General features: G+C 37.2%; 1 protein-coding gene across 2 annotated transcripts in view; it reads right to left on the bottom strand.

The window, feature by feature from the left end:
- LOC124622262 (elongator complex protein 1) overlaps positions 1-22,693 on the bottom strand; it is a 159,660-nt gene that overhangs the window by 71,380 nt on the left and 65,587 nt on the right. For both annotated transcript variants that reach the window (XM_047147924.1, XM_047147925.1), the window contains exon 9: positions 13,257-13,400. In XM_047147924.1, coding sequence (XP_047003880.1) covers positions 13,257-13,400 — 144 coding nt within the window. The remainder of the gene's footprint in view (positions 1-13,256; positions 13,401-22,693) is intronic.

Raw genomic sequence — 22,693 nt, 5'->3', positions numbered from 1 at the left:
ATCTCATGCACACATGACACCTACACCTCCAGCCGTTCTGGCCAAAAAGCTGGCTGCAGATAGGTGTGGTGTGTGTGTGTGTGTGTGTGTGTGTGTGTGTGTGTGTGTGTGTGTGTGTGTGTGTGTGTGTGTGTGTGTGTGTTTCCTTTCTGAAGAATGCTTTGGCAGGGGCTAACATGTGTAACAGTCTTTTCATCATGCCTGTCTACAACTAAAAGTGTCATCTTTATGGTGAGGAACTATTCATATGTTACTGACATGTTTCAACAAAATTTTAAAGAGCATATGTTAAGTTGCTCTCTAGGGGATACTGCCTTAATAAAGCACTCTTGTGCATAGGTGACGAGGTTGGGGGCTATGTCAGTGACAGCATAGCTACTGGTAGGGTCAACCTTACTAAACAGGTACTGGCTGAGTAGCAGACAAAGTATGTCCTGCAATGACCTGTCACTCCCTATCGTTTTCTCATCCACAAGAGCTGACGAGGTGAACTAAATAAATGAGAGTCTCCTTTTATTCTTAGTTATTTATTTCCCATCTTTTCCTCGGCTGAGGTATGGTAATGCTGTCCGAAGAATCCCTGGTACCTCATGCCAAAAACAGTCTCATGCAAAAATAAATTGTTATGAATCTCTCATTTATGCCTCAGAATGAGGTAAGAAATGATACTCTATGATGACAAGGCAAATGATAAATGGACTTAAAAAACAACACACAGAAGCAAGGAATCTGTGGAAACCTGGGCATATGGAAAGGGTAAAAGCCCAATTAGGAAGTACAATGTAAAAACTGCTGCAATCCCAAAAAAAAAAGAAAAAGGAAAAAACAAAAAAACAAAAAAAAAGATTTCCTGAAGAACACACAATACCCTCAGACAATACACTCTGTTTAACTGTGGTGTACAAGTGTACAAACAGAAAAGCATGAAATGGGAACAGCATTACCCACTTCAAAGTAGTTAGTTGTAACAGTGATCAAGTTTGAGACAGTTAATGAAAGAATTTGCTACTTATGAGTGAAAAGTCAATGGTTTAATGTCTCTACTGTCAATGTTCATGCACCTGCAAATGACAAAGAGGGCACTGTAAAAAGACAGTTTTTATGATCTCTTAGAGAATGTTTATGACAGACTACTGCAACATGAAATCAAAGTTGTACTGGGAGACTTTAACGTCAAGGTTGGAAAAGTGAACATCTGCAACCAACAATAGACAGAGAAAGCCTCCATGAGGAAACCAATGAAAATTTACTCAGAATGATCTAATTTGCTGAATCAGAAAGCACGAATGTTAAAAGAATAACCTTCCCACAGAAAGATATAAACTAAAGACAGATACTTGGAAGATGGAAGGACAGCTAACCAAATTCATTGCATATTAAGTCTCAAAAGGCACAAAAGTGCAATCAGTGATATCTATACATATAGGGAAACGGACACAGGCTGTGACCACAAGCTCGTGGTTGTATTTATGAAAGTCCAATTGAAAACAAATCTGAGAAAACACCAAGTACACACAGTGCAGTATGAAGTTCAACCACTGAGGGACAATCCTGAAACTTGTCAGTATCATATAGAAGTGAGCAACAGATTTCCAATGCTTGACAAAACAACAGAGGAAGTGAAAAAGTGAAACTAAAGACATAAATGGTCTCAGGACGGACTTCAAGAAAGGAATTCAAAAGTCAGCCAAAAAACACACAATAAATGTAGAATGAAAGAAGGAATGATTCAACAATACATGCAAACTGGCAGCAGACGCTAGCCTGACAGCCAGGAATGCATGGCTACAATACAGGAAAAAATAAGAATTAGAACAGGGCTATGGAGAGATACGGAAGGATACAAGCAAGACTCTAGGACCAGAAAAAAACACTTCAACTGAAGCACACCAGAGAGAGTATTGAAGATGACCAGAAAGAAAACAGTAGCGGCTGAGTATACAGCACTGTGAATAACATCAAGAAGGGATATCAACTGTGAACTACAGCCCTTCACAATAACAACAGTTGCAGGATCGGTGGATCATATGATGTATTGTAAGCTAGGAAAGAGTATTTTTATGACTTATTGAACTGCCCTGATCCTAAAAATAAACCGGAGAAAACATGCCCTCCAACAATTGAAATTCTCGTAAATGACCCAATATATGGACATATGCAACAAACAATTTTAAAAAAATGAAAAACCATGAAGCAGTTGGAGGTGATGAAATTCCGGTGGAATTACAAAAAAATGATGGTCATAAACAGCGTAACTGTTTCATCTTATTGTTAAAACTTGGTGAGGTGAAAACATACCAGATGAATGGAAGGAGTCAATCATCATTCCTATAAATAACAAAGGGATAAATGAAACTGTACAAATTACAGAAGCATTTCCAGAATTTCCCGACTAGTAACACTATACAAAATACTATCACATATAATATCGCAAAGACTCACACTCTATACTGAAAATGTAACAGGAAACTACAGGAAAGGATTTTGGGAAACCCAATCTACAATGGACAGCATATTTTGGATCAACATCATCAATGCAAAATTATGGAAATACAACAAGAACATACATTAGCTGTTCACTTACTTTCAGAAGGTCTACAATTCAGTGCACAGAGAAATGAGATGGAAAATCATGGCATTATATGGAATCTCTATGAAACTCAAAATGTGTAAACAGGGTGACCTAGTATTGTTGGTATCAGACTATTTTGTGGGCAAAAGTGGATTGAAGCAAGTTCATATATTATTCCCACTTATCTCCAACCATGTGATGGGAAAAGCAGTAAGAAAAAAATCAAGAAAAGATCAGAGAACCAGTCATGTATACCGCCCTTTGCAGATGCCAGTTTTAACAGGAAATAACAGTGGCAAAATTGAAACTCTGTTAAAGAAACTAAATGAATCATTTAAATAATGAAAATTGTACCAGTTACTTATTTTTTGCTGCTAAGCACAACACATTTCAAGAATGTGTAACTGGTGTAGTTTTCATTATTTAAATTGTGAGTGACAAAGTTGAAGGCTTTCCCAAAAATCTAATACGATGAACTAAATTAAACTAAATGAAACAGACTCTAAAATGGATTTAAAAAGTAATGAAGGAAAGACTGACCACCTGATCATATAAAGGAAAAACATGACTACACAACAATGTGATGACCTTCATACAGAAAACTACACTTCAAAGAACACTCTCAGCTTCCATTACCTTGGTTTAAACATACATGACTGCAATTGCAGACAAGTCAAATATCAAATTACAGAACCCAAAGAAAGTTTACTTCTTCCTTTAACATTTCTATTCTATAAACTCCTTACCAAGAAAAACAAGCTGAAACTCTATGACATAATATTCAGATCAGTACTGCAGTATGGAGAGGGTACACTGAGCATAACCATAAGAGAAGAGCACCAACTTTCAGTCTTCAAAAATAAATGCACAGAAAATTTTTGGGACAACATTTGACCAAGCTATGCAAAGATATGTTCACAGAGCCAATGAAGGACTAATCAAGCTAGTGATCAACCCTCAGAAGTGACCATCATCAAACTGAAACATTTGCAATAGGCACACCATGTTGTCAGAATGGTCCATCAGATGCATGAGAGAAAGAGGGAAGGCTAAAGACCCACTGGATGACCAAAATGTAGATGCCAAGATGAAGTGACCTCATACTGCAGAGTGATGGGTATCACTGAATTGAAGGAAGCTACACAAGACCGGAAGAACTGCAAGCAGACAATGATAGTAAGGCAGGATTGCAACATTCCAAAGAAGCCATCAGACTGAGTGAGTAAATGAGATGAGTGTCCACACATAAGAACTTTAGTCAGTAAAATGTATAAAACTGCATAATAAAATCTGCAGTTACAGTATTTTATGACAAAGTTGTGATGCCTCTACGACAAGCACATACATTACATAAAATGGTATGGCAGTATGCTAATAAGTTAGAACAAATAAATTTCAAATTAAAAAAAAAAATTACACTTCTTTAGTATAATTGTATAGCTTCACTTTTAACTTTTTAAACTTTTTATTTGACTTGTAGATTTGTAGATGGATGGTGACATGCACAACCAGCAATTTAGTATTTAAATTGTTGCCACTGTACTGGGAAATAAATTATTTTCAAAACAAGCCATCAATGGCCTCTCCATTACAATGTAAATGTTGTTCTTATCAAGAAAAGGACATTTCTCTGACTGGAAATTCAACAGCAACAAACAGATGAGGATGATGGGAAATAGTCATTTGTGTTACGAGTAGCTTACTCTAAGCTCAATTTTCTGTGAACATTTAATGATGCAATATGGTCCCTAATTATTGTAATGAAATATTTTCATTTAAATTTATCATCCACGTGGTCCCTATTTCTCTGTATTTCTTTCAATACTGTAAACTGTGGTTGATTATATTTCAAAAAAATGAAAAATGGTGATTATTTTATATTTTTCTAAACAAAAACAATTTTTGCATAGTAGTTCTCACACTTGTAAGCCAAAAATGCACGCATGGCCTCTACAGACATAACTGTTCCATTTATGTCTGTAGCGGGCATGACAGCTGATTTTAAGTGCCCACAGTGAGCTTTGTGAGGTTACCACTACTGTGGCTCTTTTGGTAAAAGAACATATGTAGCGATTGTGAGCTGTAACAATGTGTGGCTAAACCTCTCTGGTTACAAAAATCAGATAAGGCATTGCTTGTTTTTGGTGCACAGCATGGCAATTGTGGTTATCATTCAGAGTTGTTAAGATAAAAGTGTCATAACATGTATTCAGCAGCAAGCACAAATAAAGTACAATATTACCACAAGGTGTTATTAGAAACTTTTGGCACGATTTCATTATTCTGATTTCATAACTGTCATCTACAAAGGCATTAATAAATCAACATTGCATCTTAGTCTGTTGTATTTTTGAACTTCACCCACAAGTAAATGAACATTATTAATTAGTCAACAAGTCATTGATAAATAGGTGGTGTCGATATCAGTTAAGTGAGACAAAGTTGAAGGCAGGGTCTCACAATTGGTGTTGCGTGTGTTGGACTACGATTTAATAGCAATCTTTGGATGTGACCGATGCAACACAAATACATCAAATGGTGAACCCACACCATTCCAGTACAGTGGCGCTTTGTTTTGTTAAAAACAGCATTGGAAAGAAGTGATAATTTGTGAACTATAACTGGGAATAGGTATGCCTATCAGAAGTGACTGGCCATATGCTACATTTGACAATGAATGTTAAGAGCGACGATACTGGTGGTAGTGGGAATGTAATATATGGGACAATCCAAGTCAAAATGTTAATTCTAAAAATGAATGGGGAAATTTGTTACGTAACAAGAACTTGAAAAGTGAAATAATGAACCTGGGGAACTGGTAGCCAGATCAACTATGGATATTACACAAACAGTTAACCATGGACCAGTAACGGAGAGACTAAATCAGTTGTTTGCATACATTACGAAAATGCATAATGTTCTCAGGCGGCAAAATGATGATCGTAAACAGCAAACTACCAATTTTAGTGACCGGGTGGAGGATCAAGTCAAAATAAATGCGCACAAACTTCAAGAAGCATTAAAAGAGCTGTGAAAGGAACTCATCAATTGTTCAAAGCACAATGACTGACGCAACAAAATTAGGGATGAATAATCAAAGGTCAGAGCAGAGGTTGACAAATTAAAACTTAAGTATGATGCAGATTGTGAATCTAACAAATTCACATTTGGTCTTGTGAAAAATAAAGTTAATGATGAGATCATGACAGTAAAGAAGAATTGTTCACAGCACAAGAAGACACTCTTTAAGATGGTAGTTGGCAAGCATGAACAGTGCACGAACCAGGCAAATCATGTAGAACACATAAGGCAACCCACTTTATATGAACATGTGGTAGAAGAAGCAAATTAATAATTGAGACAAAGAAAAATGTGGTGTTATGCTGAATGCAGTGTCAAGCACGATTATTGATACCAGCATTGGTACATGCAAATTTCACAAATTCCAACAGAGTCAAGATTACGTCCCATTGCTTCCGCATGCCAGTTTAAGCATGCTTTTCAAAACTGCATTCTGAGAAACATAAAAATAGATGTTTATGTGAATAGTCTGAAAGACAGTGGACATACATGGTGGTTGTAAGTCGCTGATAGTTGCAGTTGCAATAGTTTCAGTCCATTTCAGGTGGTTTTCCGGAATAAATTTTGGTCTCTCAAACAACAATGGGCAATCAAGCCAAAACTACTGAAACTGTCACTGTATGGCTAGCTAGAGTGATGGTACCATTCGTGTGTTTTTAGAGAAGTGTTGAGATCATAACGTACATCTAGAGGACCCTGTTAACAACACATTACTTAAAGAGATACTTAGTCATCGATTACTGCTGCACATACGTGAGAAATTAGTTCTAACAAGATACATATATATCTGATGTGAAAAACCGAGGCAATGACACATCCTGGAATGAGTAATGTAGTGATGGAATTTCACAGCACGAAATCAGTGGAATCACTGTAAAGGATCACAGACTTATCATGACTGGAAGTGAACGTATGATAACAGTAAGGATATCATGAATTTCAAGGAACAACGAGGAACAGAGTTATGATGGATTGCCACAACAGGAAAGGAATGATAACAGTGTTCCTCATCGGGATTCACAGAAAAACTGCATCTAGTTCCAGACGCAACCCACTCAGACTGAATGTACGAACAAGAGGTCACCTATTACACTATGAACTATACAAGTAGACAATGGATGTAACATTAAGGAAGACTTATTAAGGGAAGGCGAGCACTGTACTGAGGGCACTGTCAAACCATTTGTACAGCTGACTATTTGGAGCTGATGTTGACATCTTATTGGGTCCGGCTCGAAGGCGAGCATAATTGTAGAGAACTTATTTCAAGAATTCATTGATCAAGGAACTATGTTGATTTTTCCAGTAAATGAACTCAGAATCATAACCACAGTTAGGAATCGAAGAAAGCCAATCAGAAATCGAGCTCTGTTAAAATAATTACTTTTGAATACATTATGGGAGAGGCAGTGATCAATGTGTTACAAATATTTACTATTAAAACAGTCCTGATCACGATTTATTTATCAATAAGACCAGTTTCGACCACTACTGTGGTCATCTTCAGACCATTGAGTAGGAACCTACTAGTGATTCTCCAACAGAAAGAGGTTCCTACCAACAGTCTGAAGATTACCACAGTAGTGGTCGATATCGGTCACCTTGATAAATAAATCGTGATCAAGACTGTTTTAATAGTAAATATGTGTTAAAATATCTAATTTTGGGAGATTCTGAGCAGCCAGTATTTCTTGTTCCATTTTTAAACACTGGAATCATCTGAGGTACTGATTAGATGACATGCTTACATGAAGAATAAGGAAGAAGACATGGAGATATGCTTTAAAGGAATTGTAGATGAATATGGTGAGTGCACTGTAGGTGTGAACTTTCATTTTGTTAGTGTGAAAAAAAGGAGCAGGAGTTGAGATGTCATGATTTCAAGGGAAAGATAAGGGCATGAATTCATGGGATAATGTAAATGTCGCTGCTGCAAATATTCAAGTGAAACTATATAAATTAACAGAACTTTCAGAGCATCAAAGGTAAGAGTTGAGAGAGGTACTGCAGTTCCACCAAGGTATATTTTCATCTTAGTCCAGAATAATGAGAGGTGGTGTTTGCAAATTAAAAGTGAAACATCAAAAACAATTTCATATGAAATCTTACTTTATTCTATCAGCCAAGAAACCTGAGGTTGACAAATAGATTAAAACATGGTTCAAATGGCTCTGAGCACTATAGGACTTAACATCTGGGGTCATCAGTCCCCTAGAACTTAGAACTACTTAAACCTAACTAACCTAAGGACATCACACACATCCATGCCCGAGGCAGGATTCGATCCTGTGACCGTAGCAGTTGCGTGGTTCCAGACTGAAGCGCCTAGAACTGCTCAGCCACTGCGGCCAGCTATATTAAAAGAATGCAAGATATGGCAATCATCTAGTGATCAGGTGGTGAATCTGTGGTCACATACATGAAGTAATGAAGCCGGATGGTACTACCAGGATTTATTGAATACCATGGCAATCACACAGGGCAATTCTTCTGCAAAGGGATCAACCCAAAGATTTACTAGAGCTATTATAGATATTTAATGATGTCAAATATTTGTTAGAAATTAATTTAGTATGTTCAAGAACTTTCTATACGACTGTAGTGCATTATATGTTTATCTCCATTTAAACAGAATGTTTTTGGGTAGCTCCAATGAGTTCAATATAGAAACTGTTTGCCTTATACTGCTTTTACGCAAAGAGTATACGCTGAGTGTTAAAATTAATGACTACCTTGTGATGGGGTGCATTAATGTCTGCCCATGCACAGCAGTGATTGTGTTGTTTTGATACATAATGTCAAAATATGTCCATTTCAGTAGTGGTGCTCAGGCTGTCGCCTATTGAGCCTCATCCATTCATTGCAGGTGTATGTGCATGTGCTATGGCAGCTGTGTTGTTTGTTGGGAGGGCTACCAACCTAACAGCTGCTGCCATCCACCATAACTGTTGACACTACCAGGTAAATATGTCCTGCAAGCAGCTGCTACAAGGTCCACCCCCTTTCTCCCTTGTGGCTTGCCTATCAGAATGCTTACCAGCCAAGCAACATACTACGCCCACCACTTGGACAGAGATCGAGAGCATTCCATGATGCACTGTGCTCTTCACAAAGCATCCCCGGCCCCTACTAAGCTGTGTCCTCTTTCCTATGATACCCTCAAGCTATGACTATCTACAGTGAAGTGTGTGAAGTGTTTAAAAGCACAGCATAGTGAAATAGTGAATTATATACTGCATTATGAAAGTGCATCAATCTAACAAGGGAACTTATCGTTGTTTAAGGTGACTTTGAACCATGTTTTAAACCTTATTGTAAACTTCAAGACACAAACTTTTATGTTCTTTTTCTGGTGTGACAATTTTATCTAAATACTTTACAATGTAATAATATAATGATATCGTTTGATTACATCGCCATTTATCTTGTTCTACTAGTATTTGTATATGGCTCCATGGTGTTTTCTATGTCTTTTGATCTGTGTTTTTCACACACTCATCTTTTTTGGAATTTTTTTTTCTATGTAAATGTTTGGAATTCAAATGTAATGCCAAATGACTACCCCAACTGATAATGAGTCATAAGCCAGTCAACCTAATAAAACTTTCAAGGTCTTTAAAGATCCGACATTACTATGATCTTACCTAATTGCATGAAAGATTGAGTGCTTACTTAGGAATAATTGACTATATTTACATCGAAGTGGCCTTTGTTTACTAATCATTATCTTTACAAGTGCTTATCATCTGCATTATTTAACTACGGCCACAGCTTCAAAGTTAGATGATTCCTCCTTTTTTCCTGCAGTAATGTTAAGTAAACAATATGTACATTAGTTATAAGCATGCCACCATGTAAGTCATTGACTGATCTTTCTTACTATTTGAAATCTTTCTTTGACATCTTGAATGTTTCATTTAGGGCTCTGTTTTGAATTTCTTCCCTTGGATTTTACATACACATGAGGAACCTAGGATCAAAAATTTAAGAGACCCGGGGATTTGGGGTTACGTTGCTGTGCCTCTTTCATTAGACAAACAAATATAGCATCTGTTAGCTGCAACAATTTGTGGCTAAGCCCCTTTCCGGTTACCACAATCACATATGATGATGTTCGTTTTGGATCCACAGCATCACAACTGTAAGATGTTCTTCCACGTGTGCAAACAATGTTGAACATTAGTGTATGTGTTCGAAATGTCATCCCAGAACGAATCATTTCAAAATGCAAGGTGCTAGAAGCTCGTGGCATGATTTCATTATTCTTATTTCATAACTGTTGCTGCATCAATAGTTGCATCTCATTCTGTTGTACTTCCCAAACTTCACCCACCAGTAATTAAATGTTATTAATTAGTCACAAAGTCATCATTAGAAAGGACAGGTATTGTTATCATGTAAGTGAGATGAAGGAGGTGGGGGGTCACACAGCTTGCACTTTTTAATATTTTTCCAAGTGCTTATGTTTAACAGTAATTCTGGGTTTTTGCCTTTTCCATGTTTTTATTTTTGATGATGATTCATTGAAGTCAAATCTGGATAACTGCAGTATATCTACCAAATACACTCAAGACATTTGCGAATAAAAGTTGTAACAGGACACACTCCTCTAGCAATACTTTTCCTCAACAGTGTATATCAATGACCTTTCATCAGTAACATTACCAGATGCCAAGTTTGTTTTGTTTGCTGATGATACAAACATTGCAATAAATAGCAAATCAAGTGTAGTCTTAGAAAGATCAGCCAATAAAATATTTGTAGACATTAATCACTGGTTCCTAGCCAATTCTTTGTCACTAAACTTTGAAAAAACACACTACATGCAGTTCAGAACTTGTAAGGGGTGTCCCAAGAGTATATGTCTAACATATGATGACAAGAAGATAGAAGAAGTGGACGGTGTTAAATTCTTGGGATTACAGCTTGATAATAAATTCAACTGGGAGGAGCACACCACAGAACTGCTGAAGCGTCTTAACAAATCTCTGTTTGCAATGCGAATTTTGTCAGACATAGGGGATATAAAAATGAAAAAGCTGGCATACTATGCTTACTTTCATTCCATAATGTCATATGGGATTATTTTCTGGGGTAATTCATCAAGCCAAGCTAAAGTTTTCCGGGCACAAAAACGTGCAGTAAGAATTATATGTGGTGTGAACTCAAGAACATCCTGCAGAAGCCTGTTTAGGGAACTAGGGATACTAACTACAGCTTCCCAATATATTTATTCCTTAATGAAATTTGTCATTAAAAATATATCACTTTTTCAAACCAACAGCTCAATTCATGGAATCAATACTAGAAATAAGAATAATCTTCACAAGGATTTAAAGTCACTTAGTCTTGTACAAAAAGGTGTGCATTATTCAGGAACACACATTTTCAATAACTTGCCAGCAGCCATAAAAAGCTTAACAACCAATGAAATTCAGTTTAAGAGAAGCCTAAAGGATTTATTGGTGGCCAACTCCTTCTACTCCATTGATGAATTTCTGAGGAAAACCAACTGATTTGTATATAAGTACAACATAACTTCTGCACAATTTCAGTGCAGTAATGTGTTCACTGAAAATTTGTGTGTGTGTGTGTGTGTGTGTGTGTGTGTGTGTGTGTGTGTGTGTGTGTGTGTGTAAGTATAATCTAACTTCTGCACCATTTCAGTGCAGTAATGTGTTCATTGTAAATAAGTATTACAGTAGTTGTATTACATGTTTCTTACCTTATAAATAAATATAAAACTTTTTTATTTTAAATTCAGTGCAATAGTATTTGTAAAATGACTCTTAGTGTTCATTAAAAAATGACGATCATTCCACTTGGGACCTGTGGAATGGTACATTAGCTTATTTGTTTTAGTTTAAATATTTGTCATGTATTGTTGTTTTTCTGACATGTTCCACATCCTGGAGGACCTCCTCACTACGGATCAATTGGAATGAAAGTAAATCTAATCTAATCTAAAGTAGTTGTTGATACCAGCATTATTTTTCAAATTCTGGACAGGTCAACATTATCTCAGTTGCTTTTCTGAAAACAGTTATATAATTTTATACATAATATGTTATATTTAAGCTAAACTATGTTGTAAAATATTTTAGTTTTTATGTTATAATCAATAAGTACTAGTTCTGAATATACAGTCAATTTTTTTTTTCTTTTTTTTTTAAGCATTTGGAAGTACAAATTATTTGCACACTTAAAATTTCTATTATGAATTACACAATCCTGAACTGTTTACTCTGTTTATTTCTGGATCCATTTATGAAATAATAATAGAAATTAATAATGAAACGAAAACTGGTAGGAATTAATTTGTTAAGAAAAATTATAAACCCTTTTGAATATTGTTATTTCCGCAGAGTGTGGGAGTCGTAAGCTTGCCTCTGATGTGATCGGACGTATTTTTGTATAATAGATGCAAACACTGCAATTTTGGCTTTGTTAAAGTGAAAAATCTAAATACTGTATGATGTACTAAAATTTGAGAAAAATCAGTGGAAAATATATTTGCATAAAAAATTCTGCGACAACAATCTTCCTATTTATTTAGTTCAAACCAACTGAGAGGACCTGATGTTAGATTTTCAGCTTCAAGAATCAGACGCCTAAGACAAGAACAACTGGAGTCATCTCAACATGACAAGCTAAGTAAACTTGAAAGTTTCTCTTCTTTCGTTTCACCCTCTTTGGGGTACACTGGAGCAATCATTTCTTTGCACGTTGTTCTTTTCTTAGGGCCCAGTATTTCTTCATGATTTCTGATCTTTTCCTCTTCTCCCAAGATGCAGGGTTTGGACTTTTGTGTAGATTTGTCTTGGAACCTTTTGTTTTCATCTTTAGTAATTAATTTAGCTGTTCGATCAATAAGTGAATTATCTGAAATCTTGAATTCTACTAGGTCTTTCTCAGTTTCTTTAAACCAGTTGGGTTTTGTTTTGCAGTTACAGAAAAAGTCAAAGATTTGTTTAGTTAATCTGTTGGAATTCATCCTGAGAAGATGGCCATAAAACTTTATCCTCCTTTTTCGCACAGTATCTGAAAGTTTATCGATTTTCTTGTAGAGTGTTTCATTTTGATGTATATAATCTTATTGTTCTGAAATTTTCCTCCTATGATTTTTCTTAAAATTTTTCTTTCCTTTAGCTCAAGTTTCTCCATTTGGCCATTGAAATTCATGTTTAGTGTTTCTGCTGCATACAGTGCTTCTGGCTTAATTATTGTTTTGTAATGTGTAATTTTGGACCCCCATGAAAGGAATTTTTTGTTATATGTATTTTTTGTTAGTTGGAAGGCCAATTCAAGTTTATTTTTTCTGGATTACATTGCTTTCATAATAGACTTTGCTTATTAATTACTTGGACTGGGCATTGTTTAACGTGGAAAATACATGGAAAAAAGAAGGAAGGGGGAGATTACAAAGTAACTATGAAAAGATCATGTGCACCAGTTTGACAAAGTCAAATTTCACTTATTTACAAAATAACAAAAACGAACTGACAGGTATAAAAAAAGATTGCTCTAATGGACATCATAGAAGTAGGTCTGCATATTGGGAGTCAAATAAATGAAATATAGTTCCAACATAAACTATGCTTACCACCAAAGTTTTCCTTCAGTTTAACTTTTTCTTCTCTAACAGCTGCTAATCGAGCTTTGTATGTGGTGAAACTTTTACTTGCATTATTTAGTTGATGAACAATATGATCCTTATGCTCCAGAATTCCTGGTTTTACATGTGTTTCTGAAAAATCAGCAGGTCACGTTGTTAGTCACAAAGTAGAAAAACATAGATGAGACAAAGATAATATTTCAAATGTCAGTCTGTAACTGCAAGATAATAACAGATGCTTTACATGTAAAAGTCAATAGTTTAATTTCATGTCTTCACTATACCGTACAAGCATGCAAAAAGTGACGGAGAGATTTAAAAAGTAATGCCATGAAACAGAGATTCAAAATATGTTACCATTATCTTGTTATCATGTGACAGCCAAAAGGAGATAAAACATAAAAACCATGAGATAAAATGTGAGCTAAAATGATTCTCTTCCTTCCACTTTTTCTCTTCTGTACCATAACACAAAATGCTCCGATTATCACTGCAGTATAGTAGGACATTTAGGAGCTTAAAATCACACAATTCCATAATCCAGGTTTGTTCACACTATTTGTCTTTGTTTCATATATAGTAAGACTTCACAAGGAAAAAAGAATCAAAGTTAAACATTTTACTGATCTCTGTATGTTACGCTTTCTACTCAAAAGTTCCTTCATTATTTGAAACTAAAGGTTTTATATACATTTCCACAACAAATTTTCTGAGTCATAGATGACATAATGATGAAAAATGTGCCCTAATGGACACTTGTAATAGTGACCAAAACATTGGTACATTTTAGAATGTGACAACCCAGAAGAATTTTATAGAAACTGATTCCCACAGCAAAACTTTATGCGCATTTGATTAAAATTATTTACAACAGTCATTGTCTACTGTCCACAATAGTGAAATAAGGGGACATCATTATCTAGTGACACAAATGAAACTAAATTACCTGAGAGGTATCATCTTCTGACATTCTCTTCACCTCTCTTCTTTTCAAACACTTATCTTGCATCAGTTTCACAAAACCAGGTGAAGCGAAAAGATGCTGGATCACACTACCTTTTAGTTTTGGTTTTATATTTCAACTGTTTACATGACAAGAGGATCTTGCTAACCACTACACAAAATGAGTGTAGGACTCGGCATGTAAGAACTGTTTCCATATATTTACTGTATGTACATCAGCATCTAAAATCCAGTACATAATGTTTTCCATTTTTCCAAGTATAGTGAGAACATTAAAATACAACTGCTGGGAAAGAGAGACAGAGCAACAGACAAATTTATGTAAACCGGCAGCCTTAGATACAGAACATGAATGATTAAATTTTTTCAGCACTGAAAGTGTCAATCGGAAGAATTATGATTTAAAGCACACAAAAGGCCTTTGATGAGAAAAATTCCAAAGGAACATTTTCTCTTTTTATGTAATTAATAAGAGATAGGAAGCATGCTGCACTGTAATGCTCATGACACACTCACCACCAATGGGTCGTGCAAAGCTATTGGCAAAAAGAATGTCATCAACAAGTTATGCTCTTAGGGTTCTATCATGCCACACAATACTTTCATGTCATTTCATTTCATCAGTCAATAACAGAAAATATCTTATGGTGACATCCTCATTTTAAATAAAATAACTTTCCTTGAGACAGAAAAACCTCTGTCTACAAACCAACATTATTTCAGAAAACATCATTCATGCAAAACTCAGTTTACACTTTTCTCACATTATATCCTGGAAACTATGGATGAAGGACAACAGGCAGATTCCATATTCCTAGATTTCAGAAAAGTGTTTGACATGGTGCCCCACTGCAGACGTAATGAAGGTATGAGCCTATGTGATGGGTTCCCAGATATGTGAGTGGAACGAAGGCTTCATAAGTAACAGAACCCAGGACACTGCCCTAGACAGCATGTGTTCCTCAGAGACAAAGGTATTGTCAGGAGTGCCCTGGGGAAGTACAATAGAACCACTGTTATTCTCTGTATATGCAAATGGTCTGACGGACAGAGTAAGCTGCGATCTGCAGCTGTTTGCTGATGGTGATGTGGTGCACAGGGAGATGCCATTGTTAAGTGACTAGGAGGAGGATATAAGATGATCTGGACCACATTGCTAGTTGGTATGATGAATGGCAGGTAGCTCTAAATGTAGAAAAACATAAGTGAATTCAGATGAGTACAAAAACCAATCCCATAATGTTTGAATATAGATTTAGTAGTGCGCTGCTTGGCACAGACACATCAATTAATATCTACACACACCATTGCAAAGTGATACAGAATGGGATGAGCATTTACAGAGTGTAGTAGGGAAGGTGAGTGGTTGACTTCAATTTATTGAGAGAACTTTACGAAAGTGTTTTTAAAGGAGACCATATACAGGACCCAAGTGTGGCCCATCTTGACTACTGCTTGAGTATTAGGAATGCCCACCAGGTCAGATTAAAGGAAGACATTGAAGCAATTCAGAGGCAGGCTGCTAGATTTTTTACCAGTAGGTTTGATCAACATTCAAGTATTACAGGATGCTTTGGGAATCAAATTGGGAATCCTTGGAGGGAAGGCGATGTTCTTCTCATGGAATGTTATTGAGAATATTTAGAGAACTGGCATTTGAAGCTGACTGCAGAATGATCGCCAACGTACATATTGCATAAGTACCACGAAGACAAAATAAGTGAAATAAGGGTTCATGTGGTGGCATATAGCCAGTTGTTTTTCCCTCACTATTTGCAAGTGGAACAGGAAAGGAAACAACTAGTAGTGGTGCAATGTACCCTCCACCACACACCATATGGTGGCTTGTAGTGTATGTACGTAGATACCGGTGTACATCTACACATACTCAATTCTTAGATAGAGGTTTCTTTGTTGGGAATTCAAGGCACGAAACATGGACAGAATTCTCAAACTACAGAAAAGAGAAGTCACAATAACTATAAGTCAGGCTCATTACTAAGAACTATGTAAAACATTGTATTCCTACTGCACCAAGTAGCTCTACAAATCTGTTGTGCACATCAGTGAAAACATTACTATGTCTTTCAGTAATAGTTGTATACATTATCATGGAACAACAGCCAGTTTACATTTACCAAGGAAAAACAAACAAATCTTTGAAACATCATTTCCTATCAGGAAATAAAACTGTGAAACTGCATAAAAAATTTCCCAAGGAGGTGAAAAAGATTACTAAAGTACATCTATTTAAAAAGGCAATTGAAACATACCTCATATGAAATGCAGACTACACAATTAATGATTGCTCAGAAAACTCATAGTGGGGATTAAATAACGAAAGGTATAGCTACAACACACTATAACTTTACAATACATTATCAAAATATTTTGTGGTGCATGATGCTAATGTATTGTGATTCTCCTGATCTCAACATTTTCCTCATCATGAAAGGATTCTCATTCAGTTTTACAGATGGGCTGATGGAAGGACATGGAGACGTGCGTGGGGCATAGTAGTAAGTGTATGGGGCTGGAGGCAGAAAGGAGACTGAAGGTAATGCAAGGGGCACAGCAGTATGTTCGTGGTCTGGGAGACCCTTGTGGGTGTCTCTAATGTGTGCAGTGATAGTACAGAGAGATATGACGAAAAAGTGCAAAACTATTTTCATGTTGTCAGTTATCTTGTGTTAACGGCATATAATCAAAATAATATTGCATGATAGGGAATAACAAAATGAGGTAGTGCTGTTGTTAAGACACTGACCTGATATTCGTGAGACTGGAGTTTGCCTTGTCCAGCCATGCTGATTTAGGGTTTCTGTGATTTTTCGCAAATCATTTTGAACAAACGCCAGGAATGGTTCCTTCAGCTATGGCATGCTCGACCACCTGTCCAGTCCATGCAAAAACATTCTCATGTGAATGTAAATCTGAGCTATTTATTTTCATTGTATTATGACGACAAATCCTATATCACTGTGAGATCGCCCCTGCATCACAACTCGCACACATATTGCCGCTGTCATAACACATTTTTCAGTTTCCGACAGGCTACAGTTCATGCATGTGTATGAATATGTACACCTATTTTTAAACACCCTGTCTGCTGTTCAATGGACTCTATGAAGATAGTTGCAATCTATCCTGATTCATACTGTTATTCCATTGCTGATTTTTCCATTTCTTAACTCAACGGGTATATGTTTTTAAAATTATTGTTTACTGTCTTACAAATTATAGGATGTGCTAGACAGTAAAATCTCCAAAAACTTAGTGTTTCGAACAAGAAAGTCTTGATTGTCATCTGGTAAACAATGTCTGTTGTAGATTCACTCATGACATGCAATATCAGAGATCTCGCATCCACACAGTTCAAAGGCTCACTTATAGAGGCCTCCTGGGTTGGGCTACCTAGCACGCTTTGGTGAGCCACCAAAGAAACAGAGAATTATTTAAGCGATCACAAATGAGTGCTCGGCCTATCCTGTAACCTGTATTACTGTTGTCCAGTCAATGTGCTATATGCAACGCACGACCTGTACTTCATTGTATCATGTGTGTCGCTATATAAAGTGCAATGTTCCATAAATCGTGTTTGTTCTTGCTACAGCAAACTTGATAAGTGAGGGTTCCATTTTCTCCGCATATTAGTGTCAGTGCTAGGTCACCCGATAAACATCTTGATGGAAGAAATACTTCAACGTATCACTGCCTAGCAGTGAGTTTTCTTGGAACAACAGCAGGCTCTCACCACCGCTCTCAATCAAGTTACATCTGCATGTTCGCAGCAGGTTGCTCTCCCATCACTGCAACTGTCACCCTTTCCAGCACATGGTGAAATCGGCTGAAGATTGGGACTCCTATGAGACATGATTACACCAACATTTCCAGGTTTTTCACGTGAACCATGCAAACCTGTGTAGGGCTCGCTTTCTTTCTTTTCCTGGCTTTTACTGCACATTTATCAATTGTTGTGCTAACTTGCGCCTTAGTAGGAACCGGCCAGCTTATCATTTGATGGAATGTGCAAGCTTCTCTGAACCTATTACTGGGGTAGAAGACATTTCACTGCGACACATGTAGAATTTTACCACTGCCAGAAATGACCAAACCAATCTTACAAAGCCTGTGCTGCAGAATTACACTACTGTTATTCGTCTGGCCCTGGATAGGAAAGTCTGCAAAAAAGCACTTCAACGTGAGAATGTGACTTTAACAAAAGTGCTCAATATGGCACAGTCCTTTGAAGCATAACGGGTCACAAGCGAACAGACTGCTGCATGGGTGGAGGTATCTGAAGTTGCTCAGTCAACTACTGTTAGGCACACTGCAAGCATTTAGGATAACAGGGGAAGCAATTGTAGCAGTACAACCTTTGACTCACCATCACATAGGGCAGCATTGGTTACGGACACAGCTGCAACAGGCCACATTACAACAGCAGCCATGTGGCCCCCCTTCCATCTTGCCCATACTGCTTCAGCAAACACGAGTGTGCTGCATGCCCTAAGTGTTGAGCTATTTGCAACATGCACTGAAAGAGAGCCCACACTGCATCAGTGTGTAACTCTTCTTCAAAATTGGTGGACACTGTAGTACCGATGGACGTAAGCTGCATCTGTACAATGACTATCTTCCCAAAGAAATTGTTTATTGATTTGTGTGTGTTTAATAAACCAATAAAAATGAAAATGGGCATAGGAGCTGCAGAGACTTTAGTAAACGCACATAATGTACATGAATTTGGGCTTCCCTCCCATCACAAGGGTTTCATGGAAGTTGGTTAACTACAATAAACAGCAGATTCCGATCCTAGGTCAGTTCTCTGCCCCTGTCTGTTACAAATATGTTGTTCACCATCTCACCTTCCTTGTTGTAGATCATTCTCATACTGCAGACCTGTTCAAGTTAGATGTGATTAATACTTTCGGTTTCTCCATTGCCGGTGAAGTTGGAGTCCCTCTGCTCTCAGTTTTTGCCTCTCTTTTCCTCTGGGCACAGTTGTGCTACTAGTTTTCTGGTTCACATTACCATGAGAAGATCCACCCGTGCTAGATTCCCCCCCCCCCCCCTTCCCCCCCCTCCAGGTGCGAGAGGTGCCTGTCGCATTGCACGACTCTGTCAAAGCTGCACTAGACCATCTGACATCACTCTATGTCATTCAGACTGAATCTTCCAGTGAATGGGCTACACCACTGGTCATCATTAAGAAGACAATGGTAAGCTTTGCCTCTGCGGTGACTTCAGTGTGACAATTAATGCAGAGTCCATGATGGAATAGGGTGTATATGCGGACAAGGAAAAAAAATTCCCGGATTTTTCCCAGATTTCCCAGTTAAAAATTCACTTTCTCCCAGGTGAAAACACACTTTTTCCATGTTAAGTGACAGTATATTTTCCCATGGAATGGTAAAACTTATCAATCCTTTGAATGGTTATGGTTTTATACAGGGGCGTAGAATTTCCCGGCACTTAGGAAACGAAACTCAGGGGGAAAAAAAAAACACATTTTGGAAAGCTCACTGATACGCAGCAACATGTACGTTGCATATTTTCGTACTACAAAAGTATAAATTCGAATTCCACTAAACACTGCATGCTACTTTCCGAAGCATTGAAATCGAGATTGTGATGCACTTTTGTAAGCCAGTCATAGCTCATGTCATGTGATCTCGCCAGCCGATGACAGCGGATATTCAAAGCATAGGAAACGTGATGCAATCAGCCAACTGCAACATCACTGTTAAGTAGCGCGAAGACACAAACAGGAAAAGTTAATGGTTTAAATTAATATACACAGTGCAGCTACAAGAAAAGCAAAGCTTTCACATATAATGCTGGTCTATAAGGTTAATAAGCTGCAAGAGAAGCTAACCTTTCACATATAATGTTGATCTTCTTTCCAGGTGTTACACTTTAACATATAGCACACAAATGTGCCAGTAACACTTTAAACAACAACATAAATGTCTGAATTTCTAGGCTCAAAATTCTTCTAAATGGCTCATCATCAAAGAGTTGATTTTTAAATGAGAGTCAAATGTTCTATGATTTAAGAAATTCATCGTACATTCTCGCACATAGTTCAACTTCCGTAAAAGGAAATTTAGTTTGAAAGTATCGCTTGTCAAACCACCATTCGCAATATTTTTCCGCGACCTGTTAGAAATAGGTTCATTTCAGCAGTTGCCAGAGAGCATCAGATAACAGGCGTCACCACACTTGCACAGCTGTGATGACGTAGGTCGCCCATATGTTCGTACATGCAAAACATTAAAAGATCTTACACTATGTCATAAAACACATCAGGGCATACTCCAAGACCCATTAAGCTTCTCAGTGTGGCTTTCGGGATGTACATTTTCTTGGAGTACCAGTACTGTATTATCTCACATTTGGTTCTTTATTACGGCATAATGCCATATGTGCTAGAAGATGAAAACGTGCACTTGAACTGCAGCAAACAGTTGAAACAAGCCGCTAGTATGGAATTAAATACTTCATTTCTGATACATTGACTGCCTTAGTGGAAATGATTCACAAAATCCAAAATTCTTTAGCAAATCGACAAAAATAACTTCAATGTTCTGCAAGGCAATTAATACTGGACTGTCAGAAAGGTGGAAATAAAATAAAACCTGATACTAATAACATATATTAGCCTTCCGTAATTAAGTGAATATATTTTAATTCACTTGATAGCTCCCAGCCACAGATATACGTTTTGTTTTCATTTGACGTGAGAGCAGGAAAAAAAAGAAGAAACAGCGAAATCACTCAACGTAAACACGGGTCATGTGGATACTACCCACCTCCCCACTACAACTCAGACTGCTCTGTGTATCAGTTCCGGATCTACGATATTTCTGAAATGGGGCAATACTAGAAAGTGACGTGCCCCCAACCTCTCCCTCAAGTGTTTGAGATAGGACGTCAAAAATTTCCAAAAAACCAAATTTTCCAAAATATGTTCATTTTGTAGAGCACAACTTTCTGAAGAGTCTGGCACATAAAACATATCTGTTTGAGGAAATGTAAGACATGTTATTTGGTCTTAAGTGTGCCAAAGTGCAGTGCCACGCCTCTCCACACAGCATTCTTCTATGCACGTCACTGTATTTCGCTCTGTGGAATTGAAATGTGTATATTTTGTAATGGATGCCATCAAGCTATATTCTGGACAGTGGAAATTAAAATGTCCTGTGGTGCCTCTCCTGCTCCCAGTTGGCCGGTTTGACATCCTGCCCCCTCTTAAAAATACTCGCATTTAATACTAGATGGGATTATTTGTAACCGGGAGAACAAGAACTCTTCAGAAAATTTGCACTCTTTATTGCCTATTAGCTACTAACTTTCTGTTTTGTGTGACATAAAATGTGTAATGTTTCCCCAAGTGTTAGTAGATTTCGTGACTGTTTTTTCACAGTAGCCCTGAGACTATTTTATTGCTGACAATAGACACTGCAATTACAATGAAATTAATATCCCTGTAATTGGCTTATCTATGCAATTTAAGTGAACAAGGACTCAACTTTTTTGTTCTCTCTCTTCCTTTTCAGCCATTGTCTGGTACAGTCTTAAAACATATTGCTTGGTCTATGTTATGTAGAGATTTTGTTATTTGTGCTCATTTTACATAATAATAACTATTTAATTTCATTGTGTTTGTTATTACGACTAATCATACCTGTTTTCCACAGCTTTTGTTCATGAATTTGATAGTAAAATGTGGCTTACTTTGTGTGGGGATATCCGTTAGTGAATGATCGTGTATTAATGGCACCAATAAGTGTAATACGTTTGGTTTGCTTTCAGAGTAGAGCCTTCATCTAAAATTTCACTTTTCACAAAACGATGTCCGATAACTTTTAGAGATAAATCACATCCCAAAATTATACTCACCAACAGACAATCCCAGGAGAGGAGCCTAGCTAAAAAATATGGTGGTAATATCTGGCAAACTGCATTCAAATTTCAATATTTAAAAATATTTTTACATAATTTTTCAATTACATAACTTTCTTGCTTTAATTTGAGACTCAGTTAGCCAAAGGTAATTTTAATTTGGTCCAGACTTACATTTTAGTTCAAACATTTTAAAAGCAAGAATAAAATTAAGTACTAATTTCAAAACTCAATAATACTAAATAGTAATAAAATGCCACCACTAAACACCGCTGCCTCCGTTGCTGGGTCCTGCAAGGCCGCTGTCTCCGACGGCCCAGCTGACACCTCCCGCACCGAATGCTGACTTCAGCAAAGACATTACTATGGAGACACCATCTCCGGTCCGGTCCTGTCCTATGGCCTCTTACAAGAGGGGGGACGGTTCACCCACCCGGCTCCCCTTGTCATTTCCCACCCCTGCTTGCCAGTGACTGTCCTCCACTTGATGAGCATCCACCTTCACCGAACAATGAAATGGACGTCAGGGCCATCACTGGAGTTTTCCATGACTC

This window comes from Schistocerca americana, chromosome 7, assembly GCF_021461395.2.
Source record: "Schistocerca americana isolate TAMUIC-IGC-003095 chromosome 7, iqSchAmer2.1, whole genome shotgun sequence".
NCBI lineage: Eukaryota > Metazoa > Arthropoda > Insecta > Orthoptera > Acrididae > Schistocerca > Schistocerca americana.
This window is presented reverse-complemented; position numbering and strand designations above follow the sequence as displayed.